Source organism: Wyeomyia smithii, chromosome 2 (assembly GCF_029784165.1).
Source record: "Wyeomyia smithii strain HCP4-BCI-WySm-NY-G18 chromosome 2, ASM2978416v1, whole genome shotgun sequence".
NCBI classification, from domain to species: domain Eukaryota; kingdom Metazoa; phylum Arthropoda; class Insecta; order Diptera; family Culicidae; genus Wyeomyia; species Wyeomyia smithii.
The window spans coordinates 5,435,574-5,453,403 of NC_073695.1; the positions used below are offsets into that span (position 1 = coordinate 5,435,574).

At 40.8% G+C, this 17,830-nt stretch overlaps 1 protein-coding gene across 1 annotated transcript in view; it reads right to left on the reverse strand.

Moving 5' to 3' along the window:
- The window catches only part of LOC129721326 (uncharacterized), a 142,823-nt gene extending 129,006 nt beyond the window's left edge, over positions 1-13,817 (reverse strand). Inside the window, exon 1 of the mRNA XM_055673766.1 lies at positions 13,146-13,817. Coding sequence (XP_055529741.1) covers positions 13,146-13,212 — 67 coding nt within the window. The 5' untranslated portion in view covers positions 13,213-13,817. The remainder of the gene's footprint in view (positions 1-13,145) is intronic.
- Between the last annotated feature and the right edge of the window lie 4,013 nt (positions 13,818-17,830).

Below are 17,830 nucleotides of genomic sequence, written 5' to 3' on the forward strand. Positions count from 1 at the left end.
TTTCCGCTCTGCATTCGGCCCAATTATGTTGTTAACCTGTTCGCGCTCTTCCGCGCTCGTTGCTTGCCCACGCCCTCGATGTAATAGATTTAATTGGTGAAACTGTTTTACCATTCGCGAGAAAATGCCTGACAACTAAACTGTTTTAAGATGCAGTGAGGAGTGAGCAACACCACACCTCCCTTGGTGGTGTGCGGGTGGGAGGAGAAAATTATAACTTAACGTAAGGTTCAAAGCAGCATCACACGTGTATGAAAAATCGTTTTGCCCTTCGTGTGGATTCCACAACGAAGGTTAAACCTGCAGCCTTCGAGAGTGCACCCAGTCACTACTATAGCGTATAATCCATTCCGCTTAGCTTTGGTTTACCTTGCGCTTTCCGACGGTGGGTAAATGAATAGGAGAGCAGGCACAATTCAAAGAATGTGCCGATTAATTAAAAGATGGCTGTTGGGCGATAGATTTTTTAATTAAAACTTTCTACTCAATAACTTAATAAGGTATTAATGTTTTTTTCCATCGAGTAAATATGTACAACTAAATATTTAAAAACTTAAGAACGACCCAACCCTAAATCTTGGATTTTTCGCAGAATAAAAAATACTGAAACATGATAAAAATTCTTCCTGCGCGATCCCTATCATCACCATTCCCAACTGATGGATGTGTTTAGCGCAGCTTAACGATCCCTTGGCGAGATTCTGTATCGGTTTGCTTTTGTTGGAAAAGTGCATCACGCAGTATATAGTATTGCAACGATCTATGATTTCATGTTTCCGCGGCACGATGATCCTTGGCTCCGCTGGCTGGTGGACTGGTAGAGGGTGTAGTCACGCAGTCCATGACGCTGTCTGGCGCTGAACATCTCTCCCGGGAACTGGCGTGGTCCAGGCCAAGCGTGTTGTTTTATGATGAAATCGTGATTGATTTTCACCCGCCCCCGGTTTCCTCCGTCCCTTGATGAATTGTACAAAACCTCATCCCGTTGCAACTCCTGGGACTATGGACGAAAGTAATCTGGCTCTGGCTGTGTGTTACTCGTATAATTCGATATCAAGTCTTCTGCATTGTTTGGGTTCAAGAGGCTTAAAAAATCTATTTAGTTTTTTTATTAGTTATGAGTATTAAAATAATGTTTTTTCACTCAACTCCTCATTATCTGCGCAATTCGAATGCGTATAAATCTGACAGAACAACCTGCATTCGACACAGCAATGATTCGCAAAATTCATTCCTTAACAGGAACACTAGATTTGGAATCAAAAGGAAGCGGGTTCGTTATGCAAAAAAATCTAAGTACATATTATGTCAACTAAAAGCAGAAACTTTTTGCAGGTTACAATGAAATTTCAAGAAAAAAGATCAAATAATCAATTTGACTTCTCGAACTTGATGGATACTTCCACATGCACTGACGAAACTACTCATGCAGCATTAATCATAGTAGCCCATGAGTCAGTAAAACAGAATTGACAGCTCTATCAGTCGAACTTTAACCGTGATGGCGAAAACCGTGAAACTACTTCGTTTAGAAGCGTGCGCGTTCAAAGAACGGTACGTCGCCGCATCATCGCTAGTTCATACCCCCTTTGACCTGGGTGCGGACCGTCGCCATGTCCTAGAAAGAGAGCTGCCATTACCCAGGACTCGGATGAGTGACATCTTTGCGGATTTTACGGCCGCCTCTCAAAGGCCGCCGAAATTGGGTGTTATTTTCAGACGATGCCACGCTGGATAGTTTCAGTAGCGATTTTTCCGTTGAAGCTGGGTCAAGCAATAGATCATAGAGCTCTCTAGAATGATAACTGGCGCTTCGGAAGTTGAGGAAATTGTCCAAGTGGATCTCCGCGGGTAGACCTCGACGGGATACGAAGAGTCGCAAGGCAGACAGGAAAGCAGCGGGAGTGAGGTCCCGTATCAGTTCGAGGTGGACCGGCTTTGTGTCAAAGCACCCGAAAATGACGATGTGTGTCTTCTGAGCTGCAGCCTTTCAGTGAACGGGCTTCAAAAAGACTGAGCCATAGTAGTCTACACCAGTGACCGTGAAAGCTCGAGCGCGAATTGTGCGAGACAGGGGCATGGCTGATTTGAAAATAGCGAATACAATGTCAAAACCTTGCCATTCATGATGAGGGACGATCTGCCACGTTGACAATTCCGTATGAACACACGTAGTATGCCATAATCCATAATATTTTCCAGTAACACGAGTATCGATCCAACAGTAGATGCGGTTATGTTTATTGCTCATAAAAACAAACGAAAATAATTACTTTTGAGTGCTATTAGCAAAATAAGGTTCAAAATTCACAAAACGGTCATACTTGAGGATTTCGTGAAAATAAAGAGCAACAAAAGTGATCCTGCTTGTATGTGAAATGAATATTTTTGGATTTTTTTTTATTTTCGCTTATTTTCCGTCGTTTTAGTACTGCCACGCCCGAGGAGGCGACTCCACCCAGGACCTCAACTTACGACCCGTTGATTAACGGACCGGCGCCAACGAGTCTTCATGCAATGGAATGCGTCATCCCAGAGATTTTTCGCCTCAAAAAATCGCTCGGTGTCGTCTAGGATTGAATCTAGACCAGTTGGGTTGGTTGTGAGTGGATCACGCCACCCCACGACCATCGACACCTATGTCGGCGTTGGGATTCGAACCCAGGCGTCGAGCGTGGTTGGCTAGGCCCCACCTTATTTTTGGGAATGTTTCGAAAAACTCAAATATTATCTGAATTGAAAAAGTAGAACCGAAGTTGCCGTAGATTCTAGCACATTGCAATATGCAGATATTTTTGGCGTTCCGAAAATTTGATCTAGATCACCTTGAGCTTGTTCTCCAGAATGTTCAAGGTGATCAAGGTTTAACTGGAACTAGAGTGCTAGAGTCTAGAGTCTAGCCTTTTGACAACAGCTGTACAAATTCTTGCCGCAGCAAGATAGCCACTTGTTCGGAACCCGCCTCTCCGATATAGGCGCCGACGTAAAAATTGCAAACGAGCGTCGCCTTCGCTAGTGGAAAATGATTACCCTTGTCGTGCGCCAGTTGATGTAAACATAGTGTAGCAGGGAACGATGATAGAGCTAACCCGAAAGTAACAGGGAACGATGATGGAGCAAACCCGAAAGTAACCGTACGTTGAAATTGCTTTAGTTGGTGAGACCCTCCACATGATCCGGAGCAAAGGAGTGTTATCCAAGTGTACCATTACCTGCAGGTACATCTTCTCGATGTCAGCGCTTGTGAAACCGAAGAAGCAGATCGAAGAGTGAGTCCTGGATCATCGGACCCGTCATGAGGGCATCATTTAGTGAGCGATTTGATGTCGTCTTGGCCGAACCGTCGAATACTGGCCGAATCTTCGTTGTCGAGCTTGACTCCTTGAAGACAGGATGATGAGGCAGATGACAGACGATCCGTTTATCGCGCTTTAGTTCCTTCTCCGAAAATTTCTTATGGTTTTGGTTCAAGTAACCTTTTAATGCTTTCGAGGATCCGGGTCCTTCTCGCCGATTAAGCTGAGGTAGCCTCCGCAAGGCTATGTCCTTCGATTCACCGATTACCTGCTCGAAACCTATTCGCTTTGAAAAACGCACCACGTATCACCCTGTCGACTCACGGTACATCTCGTAGCTTTTCTATCGTCCAAAACCGCTCAATCTTCTCTTCCAAGATGCTTGTGTTGATCGTCGCGTGGCAGGGGACAGGGTTCAGGCTTCCCAAATCGGCCTTACTGGCTGTAACCCACCCGAAAAGGGTATTGACAAAGAATAGAAGTCCTTCGCCAATGCGCTGAATTTGCACCCGAAGACTATTCAAGAGTAAGAACTGGTAGGAGTAGTCTAAAAATTTCCAGTACCGACTGGAATTGTTGTTGACGGTTGGTCCTCCGAAACCCCTGTTGAACACCGGGAAGTTCATCGGCACCAAATAGTCCGTAGTTCGAAAACTGATCGTGGCTGATATAGAACCATTTAGCTGAACCCACGCACTCTGCTTCCTTTCGTGCTAGCTTTACCAGCTCCGAAATGATTGCTTGCAATTCGCTGTCAAGTAGAACTCTCACCCTGTGCAACCGTCCATTGCAATTCTTCACCAATACGAAAACCGTTACTAAGAATATGTGCACCTCCCTCGAATCTGCTGGAATATTAGCTGCGTAGATTGTGGCCGACGAACTTTGAAGCAACTGCCGAGAATTCTAACGTAAAAAAGTGAAAAAATAATTAAAAAAGTTTCAACACATGGAATGTTTTAGTTTTGAAATAAAATAGATGAACTAATATTTACCAAACCATTTTTTTAATTATATACCTAACATGTGGAAAATGTTATGAAATAAGTTACGAAAAACATATGCAAAACACCCGCTAAGCTGCATTGAAATAAAATAAATTAACCCACATGTAACAAATCCACGACATGTCAATAACGGTTGTTCTACTCTCATCGGCTGAAAATATAAGAAAAAAAAATCACAAGAAGGTTGTATGCAAAGCCACGACCGCAAGGTTGAAGTAGAATACTTTTACAAGAAAGATAACCTGGCTGCTTGCGTGTCAGTCATTTTTTCTAGTAAATAAACGTTGACCGTTCATTGGCAGTATTGTAATTTCTTTTTGTCTGATATTTTGAATGAAGTTCATTGGATATTTATAAATTTTGTGCAAATGAGAAGTTGAAGTGCTGCCGAATTGTAATATGCACATTTAATACGACATCATTAAACGGGAACGGAACAAAGGCTACGGTTATGCAGAACGCGAATGCCGGCGCGATGCGATTCGCCTTACCGTGGTGAAATGTACAACTCTTTTTAAGGCGAAGTAGAGCTATACATTTCAACAGATTTCGTCTTGCCGAATCGCATCGCGCCGTTATTTGCGTTCTGCATGACCGTAGCCAAACACTAAGCGACGCAAACACGTAATAATAGTCAGAGTATGCATGTAGATGAAGATAATTAACTTTGGATTATAGCGCAAAACGAGAAAATATTAACTCTTCAAATAATCATTTGTGTTCTTCAAATTTCAGTTGTTCAATTTAATATCCGATGAAATGTTTGTTTATTATCTGATGAAGCTCTTATATAGGCCAAATGATGCATTCCCAATTTACTAGGTCCATAACTCTGCCGACCGTGCTTGGGAAAGCGCGGTATAACGACCAATCAGAGGTCGAATTTTGGGTTTTGACAAGGCTTAAGAGTTTTCAATAGTACAATAGTTCGAATGATACAATTGCAATTTCATGCATTTGGTATGAATCTTAGAAGATTTTCCAATCGATTGCTGCAAAAACGAAGGAAATCCATCGAAAACTAACCGATTTATTAGCATTTGAAATTTTTCCTCACTTTTTTCAGTTTTAGATTTTCATTTTACATCCCTATGTAGCCGAACTTCCTGGAGAAGTATTCTAATTCGAAATTAAATCTTCATTAATTCATTTGTTGTCCTTATAAGGACAATTGCTCAATTTATCATTGATAGTGAGGACTAAGGCGCACGGTCAACACAATGAGAAAGGTGTTTTCACATTGAAAACTAGACACGGCTTTACTGGAGGAAGTGTTGGCAAATGCAACTACCGCTAATACAACCGCTATCATACGAAAGCGCGTCGTTTCATGTGGGGAATATCAACAACGAAAAATGAGGCGCGTCTAAGCATAACCCGAACTGTTTCGCCGTGCTGCTCCCATTTACTTCCACATCGGCCTCAGGGAAGTACCGGCTGCATCTGCATCTACCGCTGAGGCTGTCACTATACTGCTATTGGTACCAAAAGCTATTAACTCTTCAAATAAGTGTTTTATTTGTTCTTTAAAGAACAATTGTTCAATTCAAAATCGGATTTACGCAATCGCATCTCTGTAATATTACCGACAATAATATTCTTTTGAACAAACTGATACAACTTTCCCATGAGGCCTCTGCCATAATAGACGCGAAAAGCGACGCGAACCGATTCGCTCAGCTGTAGGTTAATGTACAGCCATCAGTAGAGCTGTACATCAACCTACGGCCGAGCGAATCGGTTCGCACCGCTTTTCGCGTCTACTATGGCAGAGGCCTCAGAGAAAGTTGCTGGCTGATGTATTCACTTCATGCAAGCCTGCTGCTGATGCTTCCCGCTACCACACTGAAACAGCATTTTAGTGAAGGGAGTGTCGTTGCATCAGCTGACCCTGCTACTATCGATGCTGATATACCCGCTGCAACAGCCACGCTATGCATAGCCATGCCACAGTTGTGGCCGCTATACGCTGGCCCAACTGCTGAGCAACTGCAACGCTATCCGTAGCCATGCCACAGTTGTGGCCGCCATTGGTATCCGCTTTCCTGCATCTGCTGGCCCTGCTGCTATCGATGGTGAGATCCGCTGAAATTGCTACGCTTATTCGCAGCCATGCCACAGTTGTGGCCGCTATCCGCTATCGATGGTACCCACTGCTCGCTCCCGCTGCTGCTAAGGGAGGACTGCTGTTGTCGCTGTTCAGAACTACTATGAGCGGCTTCGACTAAAACAGGCTCTTATATAGGGATGAAAATAGGAATGAATTATTTTTCGTAGGTGGTGGAATGACATAACTTGAAAAATATGTGTGACTTCATTCCGGCTCAGAGCGATCATTTGATAAGCTCCACCTCTTTTTTCAGTTTCTAAAGTTTTTCCTCAGTTTCGTAACACGGATGCACAAAAATGATTTCTTGTCGAACCGGACCGATAGCACTCTCATTGAAGCAACAAAATAACATGTTTTGTGTCGTGTTGCGCAGCTTCGTTGAAGAAAATGTTCCCGTCCCCATGTCGCATGTAAGCAGATTATTGCGTTCAGTAGACAGTAGGTAGTGTATCCAGCGAATAAACACCGATGGTGCTCTCACACACGCAACGGTCTTAACCCGTATCTTATTGCGGTTTGTAACATCAAGCGGTTTCGTTTGCTCGCTGTTGCGTGTTGCATCATGTTGCAACTTGGCAGCTGGGAGACGACGAAATTCTGTTTATGCTGATTGATTGAATCGACTTCATATTAGCTCTGCATAGTCGAACTAACTGCTTTTGTGAATGCGTTCTAACAGGGCAGTTTATTATTCAATGTCGGTTATGCTGATCGCAGCCTTTGCGCTGCCCCTACAGTGGGGGGTTTACTAAATAAAGTGAAAATTAGACAACTACAACAGAATTTGATTGCATCCCGCACAGAATGTCTGCTTGTGTTGATGCCAGAAAATTATTAACCTTCAATTATTTTTTTATTTGCCTTGAAAAAAGCATGTTGCGTTTCAAAATCGGTTGCTAATTACAACCTTTGAGCTGCCCTAACATTGGGGGAATTAAGATACACGGACTAGCAATGGGCGATATTGTATCGGTATCGGAAATATCGATACTTTTGAGACGATATTTTGATTTTTTGGATCGATACACATGCGTCCGATACTCGACTGTATCGATACTGAAAACCGCGATATTTGTATCGATATTCTTTTATGCATACGGACCAGCTAGCTGACATCGCGCCATGTTACATCTCAATGTGTACACGAGATCACCGCCACTTTTCATACGCTATGTTATGCTGTCTGTCAGTGTCAGTGGAGCCCATTCATCATAGAACCGCTGCGATGTTAGCTGCGATAAAGCAAAGCAAATCGGAAAGAGATGCCAGCTAGTTGATACGAGCTGGAACCACTGAAAAGCTGCCACTGTCAGTATAAATATCGCACAAGTCTATTTGCACTAGCAAAACTTATGTCGAATTCGGTTTTACGGCAGGACTATCCCGTCCCGGACAACGCTTTGCAGCTTAAAAAAAAAACACTTTCCGAGCAGTTGCAATGGTGTGCGTATAATACCAGAGGTAGCTGTCACTTTTGTTTTGGTCATTATCGCCATTGTCTTTTATCGCGTTTGTGCTGCTGTACGAAAAATTTGCCAATTTACTGAAAAATGACAAAATAACAATATAAAATAAATAAAATTCAAACTGATGTTAGACACGTGAAGAACGATAATCAAAGCAAACCGATTTTGACACATTTTTTTTGATTTTGACACATACGTGTGAATGTGTTGGTGTCTTCAAAACTGCACTCTGTTTCTTGCGCGGACTGTCCGGGACAGAAAAAGGGTAGTCCGGGATAGTCCGGAAAATGTAAAAAAAAACAGTGATAGGACAAAGTGTAGTCCGCGGGGTAGCTACACCGCAAAAACGAAAACGACATTAGATGGAGAAATAAATAGAGAGAATGTTGTGAGCCAAACGAACTGTCAAAATCCGAGCCAAACGCAGCATAGGGCCAAATTCGAAATTTGTTTTACTTAAGCCACACATTTAAAGCCAAAAAGGAGTGCTCAATAATAACGTGTTCTCAAATACTTTCAAAAATAGGCTACGTTGCTTTATTAAGCCACAAAACTTATATTGTTTCTCTGACAATTGATTAAAATATTGTTTGTTTACATTTATACTCAGCTTCATTTGTTTTTATTTGAATTATTTCTACTTTCTGCGTTAAAATGCATCCACAAACCCCGCAAACGAAATTCAACGTTATCAGAAATGATGTTTGGCTTCGATTTAGTTGGGCTATAACCCAACGAGCGGGAGCCCAACTAAAACGTAGCCCAACTAAACATAGCCCAACGAGCGAAATTTGACTGTATTTTAAAAACAAATATAAGTTTTCTGGTTACACTGTTCAGATCGAATATTGGCAAGCGGAAACTAACTCATGCTTTCCGTCGACACAAGTTAGAGTACAAGTGAAAAATAAAATTGCAATATTTATTAGTTAGAAAAATTCAGCGGTAGACTTCACTATCTTATTTTCGCTGACATATCTAACTTTTTTATGTCATCAACTTCCTCATCAATTAATATGGAAGTGTGTCAATAATTTATACAAATAAGACGGGAGCTTCACAGCCCATTGGGCCAGTGAATACAAATCTTGAGATATAAGTTGTTTAATTCATTTGTTTGCCAAAGCTCAGAACTTCTGCATTACCTGTATGTATTTGTTTGTGAAGTCATTTGATTCATGCTGCTCTAGAGAATGCGGATAGATACCAGAAAAACAACAAATAGTCGGCACATCAAATTTTCATTGCTGGAAACCACCAAAATTTTGCTGATTTTTGGTGTGCTGTGCTTCCAGCAATCTGTTCAGCAAAATGAAATTTGCTAATTATTCAGTAATGCTCAATTGCATAACAGTGACAGGCATGTTCAGTAAAACAAAATACAACTTGCTGGTTGTCAGCTATGACAATTTGCTGTTCATTCAGCAAAGCAAAAATCAATTTGCTGGTTAACCATAGTTATTTCAAGGGAACTATGTTTCCGTCAGGCACCAGAATCCATTCGCCCATCGGATCATAGGCAAATTACTGTTGAACTAGAGATGTATGATTATCATTTCAACTTTTAAGTTCATCTAGCCCAACAAGGACTTAGCTATGGTCCCATATTCGCTATCAGGAGCTTAGCGATGATCCCGTACCAGCTGCACAGCGATTTGGCGCGTTTTACTAATGACAGCTTGACGTAAATTTTTTGACATAACAATTCTTTTTCTGGATTCCAGCAAACATTCATTTACTGTTTTCTGTTCAGCAAATAGTTTTGCTGTATTTTCGCGAATCACTGAATCGATTACTGGTTTTCAGTAAATGTATTATTGTTTCAGTTGAAAACCGAAATAATGACTCGCGACTTTCGATTTTTTAACCCTATACACAATGCGCATAATGTCGCATCTAGTGCGCTGTATAGCGCATCTGACGCGCAATACAGCGTACTAGATGCGACACTATGCGCATTGTGCATAAGGTAAAAAAATCGAAAGTCGCGAGTCGATATTTAGATTTTCAACTTGAACAATAATATCAAAAATTCAAAAAATTATCTCAGCTAATGTATCGATACTTCTGGTATCGATACTTTTTGACCGATATTTTGGGCATCTCGATACCATTGGTTCTTCGGGTATCGATACTGAAGTATCGATACTCTCCGTCGTATCGCCCAATGCTAACACGGACAACATGCACTGTGGAAGCTATTTCACATTCAGTAAATTAGACGGGTGCGACAAATTTAAATTGCTAGGATGCAACACAGAATACTTGCTTGCGTTGACAAAAATTATTAACTTTCAATGACTTGTTTATTTGCCTTCAAAAAGGCATTTTGATTTCCAAAATTGGATTTCCTGATGGCAATCTTCATGCTGCCCCAACACGGGGGGAATAATGGCTGTCTGGCGACACACGCTGAGAGAAACCGCGCTGCTCCTGAGACGTGGTGACCAACCACAGGGCTAGTGCTGCTGCTAAGGAAGGACGACTGCTGTTGTCGCTGTCTAGAACTATTATGAGCGGCTCCGGCTGAAACAGGCTCTTATATAGGCCAAATAGCATGTTTTCAATTGCAAGGTATATGATCCTGTCGGCGGTGCTTGGGAAGCAAGCATATAACGATCAATCAGAGGTCGAATTTTTCGTTTTGACAAGGCTTAACTATTTTCAATAGTACAATAGTGTGAATAATAAAACTACAATTATCTTATTTTGGGAAGAATCTTAGAAGATTTTCCAATCTATTGCTGCAAGAACGAAGGAAATCCATCGAATACTAACCGATTTATTAGCATTTGAAATTGGACATATTTTTCACTTTTTTCGGTTTTAGATTTTCATTTCACATCCCTATGTAGCCGAACTTCCTGAGAGAAGTATTCTACTTCAATAAAACATCATCGCACTACCACAAAGTACGTACGCAGCCAACACGATGCTACCCAATGTTAATGGGAAACAACACTGCAATGCTTGCCCAGACGTGGCCACTCCCTTCTACAACCATTCACCGCAAAAAGTCTTCCAAACAGATGATACACACGTTCATCAACTCCCTTACCAAAGCCATTCCCGCTGACAACCACAAACGTTATCGACAAAAAGTGACGATTTGCAGCTCTGCACTCGTTTTCCAGTGTGTATGGAAAAATGGCACACTTGCTTATAGAGCAAACGCATAAAAAATATATGAAGATATAAAAAAACACTGTCAGTGCAACGGTAGGACGAGGCGTCGATTTGTTTTTTACTGGGTATGTGCTCAGATGTTAACATATGACAAATTTGGACCAATAATTTATAGTACAAAACACACGAGTTTTAACAAACTAGTAAACCTATTATACTTTGTATACTAAGTAGACTATTCACACACGCACAACGTTAGACATGCCAGAACTTCCCACCTTGGACACATAATCTGTCATATCACGAGAATAACTACGGATTATAATTTGTGTTTCTAGTGTAATTGCCTATTATTCGTATTCAGCGTACGGTTGTTGTCCAAGGTTGGGCTATCTTTTTTCTGTATAGACTTTCGACCAGACTTGTTGATCTATTGTGGGATATGCTCGGGTGTCGAGATTTTCGGAGCATTTGATGGAAAAGTAATAGAAATAGTGGAGAAAAACTTATTTTTTGCGGGCCCAATGTTAGTGACAGGTGAAAATAAAAACCGGCATCAATTTGTGCAAATTGCATTTTCGTGGTTCCTGCCATCGTGTTCAGCAACCTCCTAGCTCAACCCGAATACATGTAACAGCTACGGTAAAACCCCCTGCGCGAAGGTTAATCTCATCTGGTTGCAGAGAAGATCGGATCGCAGCAAAATAAAATAAACGATTATTCTTGCAATTACCGAAACTGCAACCCTTTCACTAAGAAACCGCAGAAAATGAGATCTCGCAGCTTTCGAAAACCACTGCGGCTGCGTTGCCCCCTTAGAAGAAGCCTTACCATTGGGGAGGGGGAGTAGGTCTCGGAACACTTCATCAAGACAGTGCGATTATTTATGGTTTTTAGTCCTTTTGAAGTCTTGAAGCCCTCACAAACCGGTACGGATCGATGTGCATCGGGATGCCAAATAAAAGGGAGTTTTCAGATCAGCCAAGGATAAGCCTTTCCAGCCACCAACATCTCAGTCGGTTTGAGGAATGAAGAAAGATGGTGCAAAAAACGTACTGCTCTTTGAACGATCCGTCCGAAAGAGAGGACTTGGGTCATTTGATGGAAGAGAGAAAGAATTTTTCGAATCCTATAATTATTGTTTTGAGATGCGTTCGGCCAATAAGCTGTTGCGTCTGGAAGTATACTAGTAATTTTTGGGGTCCTTGTTACTGTTCTTATATACATCACATCGCGTTGTATTGAAAGGCGAAATTCATGGTTTTACGGGATAGAAGGTCAGAATCACTGCAGAGTGATTGCTGTTATCCCTTCGTACGTAAGGAACCACATTCTTCCATATGCGATCTTGCCGAAAAATAGCAATTAATTGTGCCCTTCCCTCCGAATTCAGTTTCTGCGGTGAAAAATCGACTTTGTCCAATGAAGGCTGACCACAGCAACGCGATGTGAAATATGGCTATTGCGGGGAAAAATTGAGCCAGGATGAGCTGCGCAATCTGATGAGATTTATAGCATCTTTAAGTTCGTCGGTTTTTATGTGCCTGACTGAAATGCTCAAAATTACCGTCGCGAACCGCGCTGGATGCACGCTAGTTAAATGACGGTTTGAATGAATAAAAAATAACGAATATAAAGGAGACAGTCGAGATAAGCCGCGGTCTATTCTTGACGAAGCACTAAGAACTAAATATAAGATCTTATCTGGCTGCAACAAACAAGAATCCATCGTTGATAGGTGCCATCTTATAATAAACCTATCCATTACAAGCCCGTAAAAGCTAATTTATTTCCCCTCGTTCGGCTCGACCGCCCCATCGATATGGTGCTGATTGACTTATGCTGGAGTTTTCTTCTTATTTCCACGCAATCAACCTAAATTACGATCAGCTTAACCTTTCAATCACCGCACCATCAGACGAAATGGTCTCGGATCAAGGTTTTAAACGGTTCTCCGGCGGAATGATTTGATTGTTGATTTATACGGTGTGCAGCAGAGCTTTTTGGAACGGGAGAAAATATATTCCGAAATGATTTAATAGTTGCAGAATTTGCAAACTAATATGAACGTTAGCAAGATGTGACATCAAATTTTTATGCTTTAGTTATCCGGCAACGATGATCGCAGCATGGTACTCACCTGGTCTATCAGAAGAAGCTGACGAACCGCTGGGGGAAATGTTATTCCTGCAAAACCTCGTAAACATTTCCAGTTTTGACAACGCTAATGGACATCGGAGGTATAGTTAAAACTCTCGTAAGCGATCCAATCTAATCGCCACGATCACATGTGGAAATGATTCTCTTCGTAAAGATTGTGTATACCGAACTGTGGCGGATAATTCACTAAAGCTACTTTCACGTAACTCACAGCCATGTCACTTTTTCCAACGCACTACAAGCGAACAGAGGCACGACATATTTTACCGGCTTCTTCACTTGATAAATTGAACTTTCATTGGCGCTGCGCTCATTCATTTCATTTTACAGCCGCTTATTTAAATGTGCTATTATTAGAAGCACTCACTTATCGGACAATTGATGGTCACACTTTCTGTCGCCTGCGCACAACGATTCGCTTCAAACTGACTCAAACGCCGCCTCGTTCAATGCAAGAGCGTCTTGCGGGTGTCTTGGCTGGCCATGCCAAAATCCATGCACGTTTGAAACCGGACAAACAGCGGAAGTTCGTCTCCTGTTACCTGCGGATGCAACACTGGTTCGTATAAGAAAGTTTGGCACGTACCCAGCACCCACACACGCACGCACACACTCATGCAGGCAGGCGGCTCCCTAGGCTGTGCTCTTCCAGGTGAAATTGAATTAACAAATGACTGTACAGCGACTCGAGCAACCGGCGAAGAAGCTTTGATTTCCCCCCTTTTTTTCTACCGCCCGGTAGCTAGAGCTAAAGCGACTTACTCGTTCTCGCAGGTGTTCACTGAGGCTCGCTACAGTCGTTTCTCCCGGCCCGGCCCGATCCGGCCACCACCCGATAGATTCGAGTGTGATTCAGCAGCAGTCGTGCTTATGGGACCGCGAAACGGTGGATATTGCCGCTAATTCCGACCGGCACAAGAAGCGGTGGCTCGATGCGAGATGTATATCCGAATGTCGTAACTAATTTCCTTCTGATCAGAGTAATTAATGATCGTCGAGGATTAATTTGTTTGGGAAAACAAACATCGATTCCAGTAGCTGCAGAATACTAACATGATCGTTACCTTGTATGAATCTCTCCAATTCTTTGTTTTTTGATAACGACTCAGTATGCGTTAGATAAAAGTGACAGTTCTCCCAGTTGTTAGCGTTAAAGTTTGCTGTTTTCTTGTTTGTGTTGTTTTTTTTATTTTTTAAGTCATTTGTTTGTTTAATTTTTAATATTTTGGTATCAAAAATATATGTATCGTATAACGGTAAATATTTCCGTCACGAACATGTGAGATAAAGTTTCCAAAATCACTATTCGAAGTATATGCCACAACTTTACAACTTTATTGATAGCGTTGTATTACGAATTCTAGCCATTTTTTTCATGAGTTCAGTTTTTCATCATGTTTAACATACCGTAATGCATCAAATTTCGAACACTTAAGCTATGATCACACCTGTTCAACTGAAGAACCAAAAACGAGACAAAATCTCTTTATTTTAAGTATCGACATCTAGCGGTGGAGAGAATGCATTTTACACTCGAGATTTCATTACGCTTATATTCCATTCATTCAACAAAAGGACTGTATGAGCTCTCGCCGCTTTTTTATCGAGAGAATCCTTTGTTCTCCCCGGTACTGGTATAGCGAAGGTGCCTTTTCATGATAAACGTACAGTACCACCCGCATACGTGCAACGGTTTTTTTGTAGATATATTTTTAATGAATTTCATTGTTGCTCAAGTTGAAAACTGAATAGCTTGACTAACGACAAACATTTGTTTTACATTGTACCTAATGTCGTAAGCAGTGCTGGTACAGCGTGTCTGATATGCATTTCTAGCAATGTTAGGTATAAAAAACGGTACGAGAAAAAATGTTGTCGCTGATCGAGAAATTCTGTTTTCAAGTCCAACGAAAATATTCAAGTAAATCAACTAACAGGTTAAAATAGCTTCAACAGTCGTGAGGTGTACGATCCAAGAAAATTTGTCAGACTTTCAAGAGTTACTAAGTTTAATTTGTTTTATTGACGTTGATTGTGAATTGTTACTGAATTTCCACTTTAAAGATCTCTTGAATGCGATCCTGCCTTAACTTGATTTTGATAGATTCAACTATTCAAGATCACCTTTTTGCCTGGTCATTAAAGCAAAAGAAAATAGTTTTTTTGGTGCATGTTCAAACTATTGGAGCGAACTGTTCGAACGATGCACTGTAAAATCAATGTAGGTTGGAACAGCAAAAAATAAATGCGAAAGCTTGGGCACCGATTTGCTGCAGAGTTTTGTTCGAAGTTGCATATCTGTTCTGTGCTATGATGTAACCTCTCGCCCTTAAAAATCAACGAGAAATGGATTTTCTCATCGGTTTTAATGGATTAGCATGTTGGTTATTTTAATTTTGCGGCGACTCATGCTATTTAAAGAGATTCAAACATGTTTTGTATATGAAGGTACCGCGAATTTAGAATTCGGTGTTCATTCAAATTCCAAACACTTCAACATAATCGATAGAGAGATACCTAGATAGGAAGCCATCTAAATACTGACTGTCACTTTTTTCAACGCCTGCTGATTCCCTGGAATGGAAGTAGCCCTTCAGTTAAGAGTTATACATCACTGGGTGAAGGACATTCTAAGGAAGTTTTCAATACACTGACTATAATAATGTTTATTCTTATTCTAAAGTGTTCGAAGTTTGAATCAAAATTAGTCGTATACAAGTTTTCGTGTGTTTGTCTCTCCCGTTTCTTTCGTATGAGAGTTCTTAATGAATGTACGCGCTCACAAACACGCATGGTGCTGGTTGTATGTCAGTTGTGTTTTGCTTTTGATGCGCGATGAAGAAATTTATTTCAGGAAGTCGTAATAAGATAATTTTTGGCCGATGACACAATATGCAAACGTTTGAAATCGTGTGGGATTGAGTGAAATTTCATTTATGAAGTTCTAAAAGGTTACAGAGAGACATCCTGTTTGGCGTCGTACACGAATAACGTAACACTAAAATCTAGATTTCAGACTCCCCCTAAATTACGTAACGCTGAACTGTAATGTTACGTAACTGTCTCAACTACCCCCCTCCCCCTATGTAACAATAAGTAACGCAGATTCAACCCGCCTCCCTCCCCCCCCCTTCATTCGTTTGGTAATTTGTTGTCGACGCCTTTAGACCGTCGATGATTGCTTTAAATTCGCTTTCTGCATTTTTTAGTGTCTTTTTACAACAGTAGTAACAATTTTCATATAAATCTTCATTTATCAAAATGTCAATAAAATATAAAAGAGGAACCAGGAGGAAGATTTTTCTTTCCGTATATATTAAGTAGGCTTTGACCTTTCTGCTAATAAATGAAGTTTTGTCGGGACTTGCCCGGAAGGTTACTAAACCATAAAATTAATTTTACAATATTATGGATTTTTCGCGGTCGGCTTTCACTATCACTTTTTCGTGAACAATCTGGGATTATTTTATGCATTTAACGTTTTAAATATTGAAAAACATTCTCCTTAAGTTGTACATTATGTCCCATGAGAGAAAAAAAACTATTTGATAAAATTTTTCAATTCTACATGCCACCCGAACAATAGCACGTATTTTTTAAACTGATCAATTAGCTGTGGAATAACTCTGGAATATAACCGTTTGGTGTTTGTGGGGTATGTTTCAACTGAAATCAATACAAAATAATGGAAATCATGTATTTTGTATGCCGGACTTTTGGCCAGCTTTTTGAGTCAAATATTCCTATGTGCGTCGAAGATCTGGTAAGCCACAATCTTCAAGAACACCAAAAGTTATAGTTGCGAAGGGGTGTATTCAGTAGGGATGTGCGATACTTTATCGATGCCGCGGGTATCGATACTTTTCCTTCGATATATCGAGTATTTGGCATCGATGCTTCAGCAAGCAATATTATCGGATATCGATATATTTTCATTTGATACTCGAAAAATATCGGAAGAAAATTCGCGTTGGCGGTGTTGCTGATATTTGCATGTGAAAACATGGGAAAGAAGGAAGGAAATATTCTTTTGATTTCCGCAAAAACCGCAGGTGCAAAACCCTTGAAAATCTCTTCTAACGCTCTCAACACCGTCAACGCGAATTCGTGAAATTTGTGCGATGACCAGCAAACAAAACAGCGCGATTTTTGTATCTTTCTCAAAGCGTGGCTTTGAAGCATGCACACGTAAATTCGCTATCGATGAACTGAAAAGTTTACAACGCAAATTGTTTTTTTTTTGTGAAAATGTTTTTTTTTTTCAATTTCTTCTACTTCTTACATGCCCGACGAGGATAGTTTTAGCACGATTTAGCGACTTCTTTACTTAGAAACCAGTGCCAACGGTGCTAGGAAAAAAAATTACTTTCGGGAAACCGGTTTTTCGCGATATGTTCCGAAACTAAACAATTTGATGAATATTTGAACAGAATTTTAACAGTCACACTTTCACAGGTCATCTTTATGGTTTTGGGTGTTATGGTGATATTCCCCCGAAAAATTCCTTCCTTAGTGGCCATAGAAACAATGAAATACCAATAATACATCCAATCTTTTCAGAACCACGATAATCGCTCTTTCGTTTTGATGTTGATAGTTACCTTAACGATGAGTGCTTTTTTTCTCTAATATACAGTTTTCTCTAGCAGCGTATTCAGTAGTGTG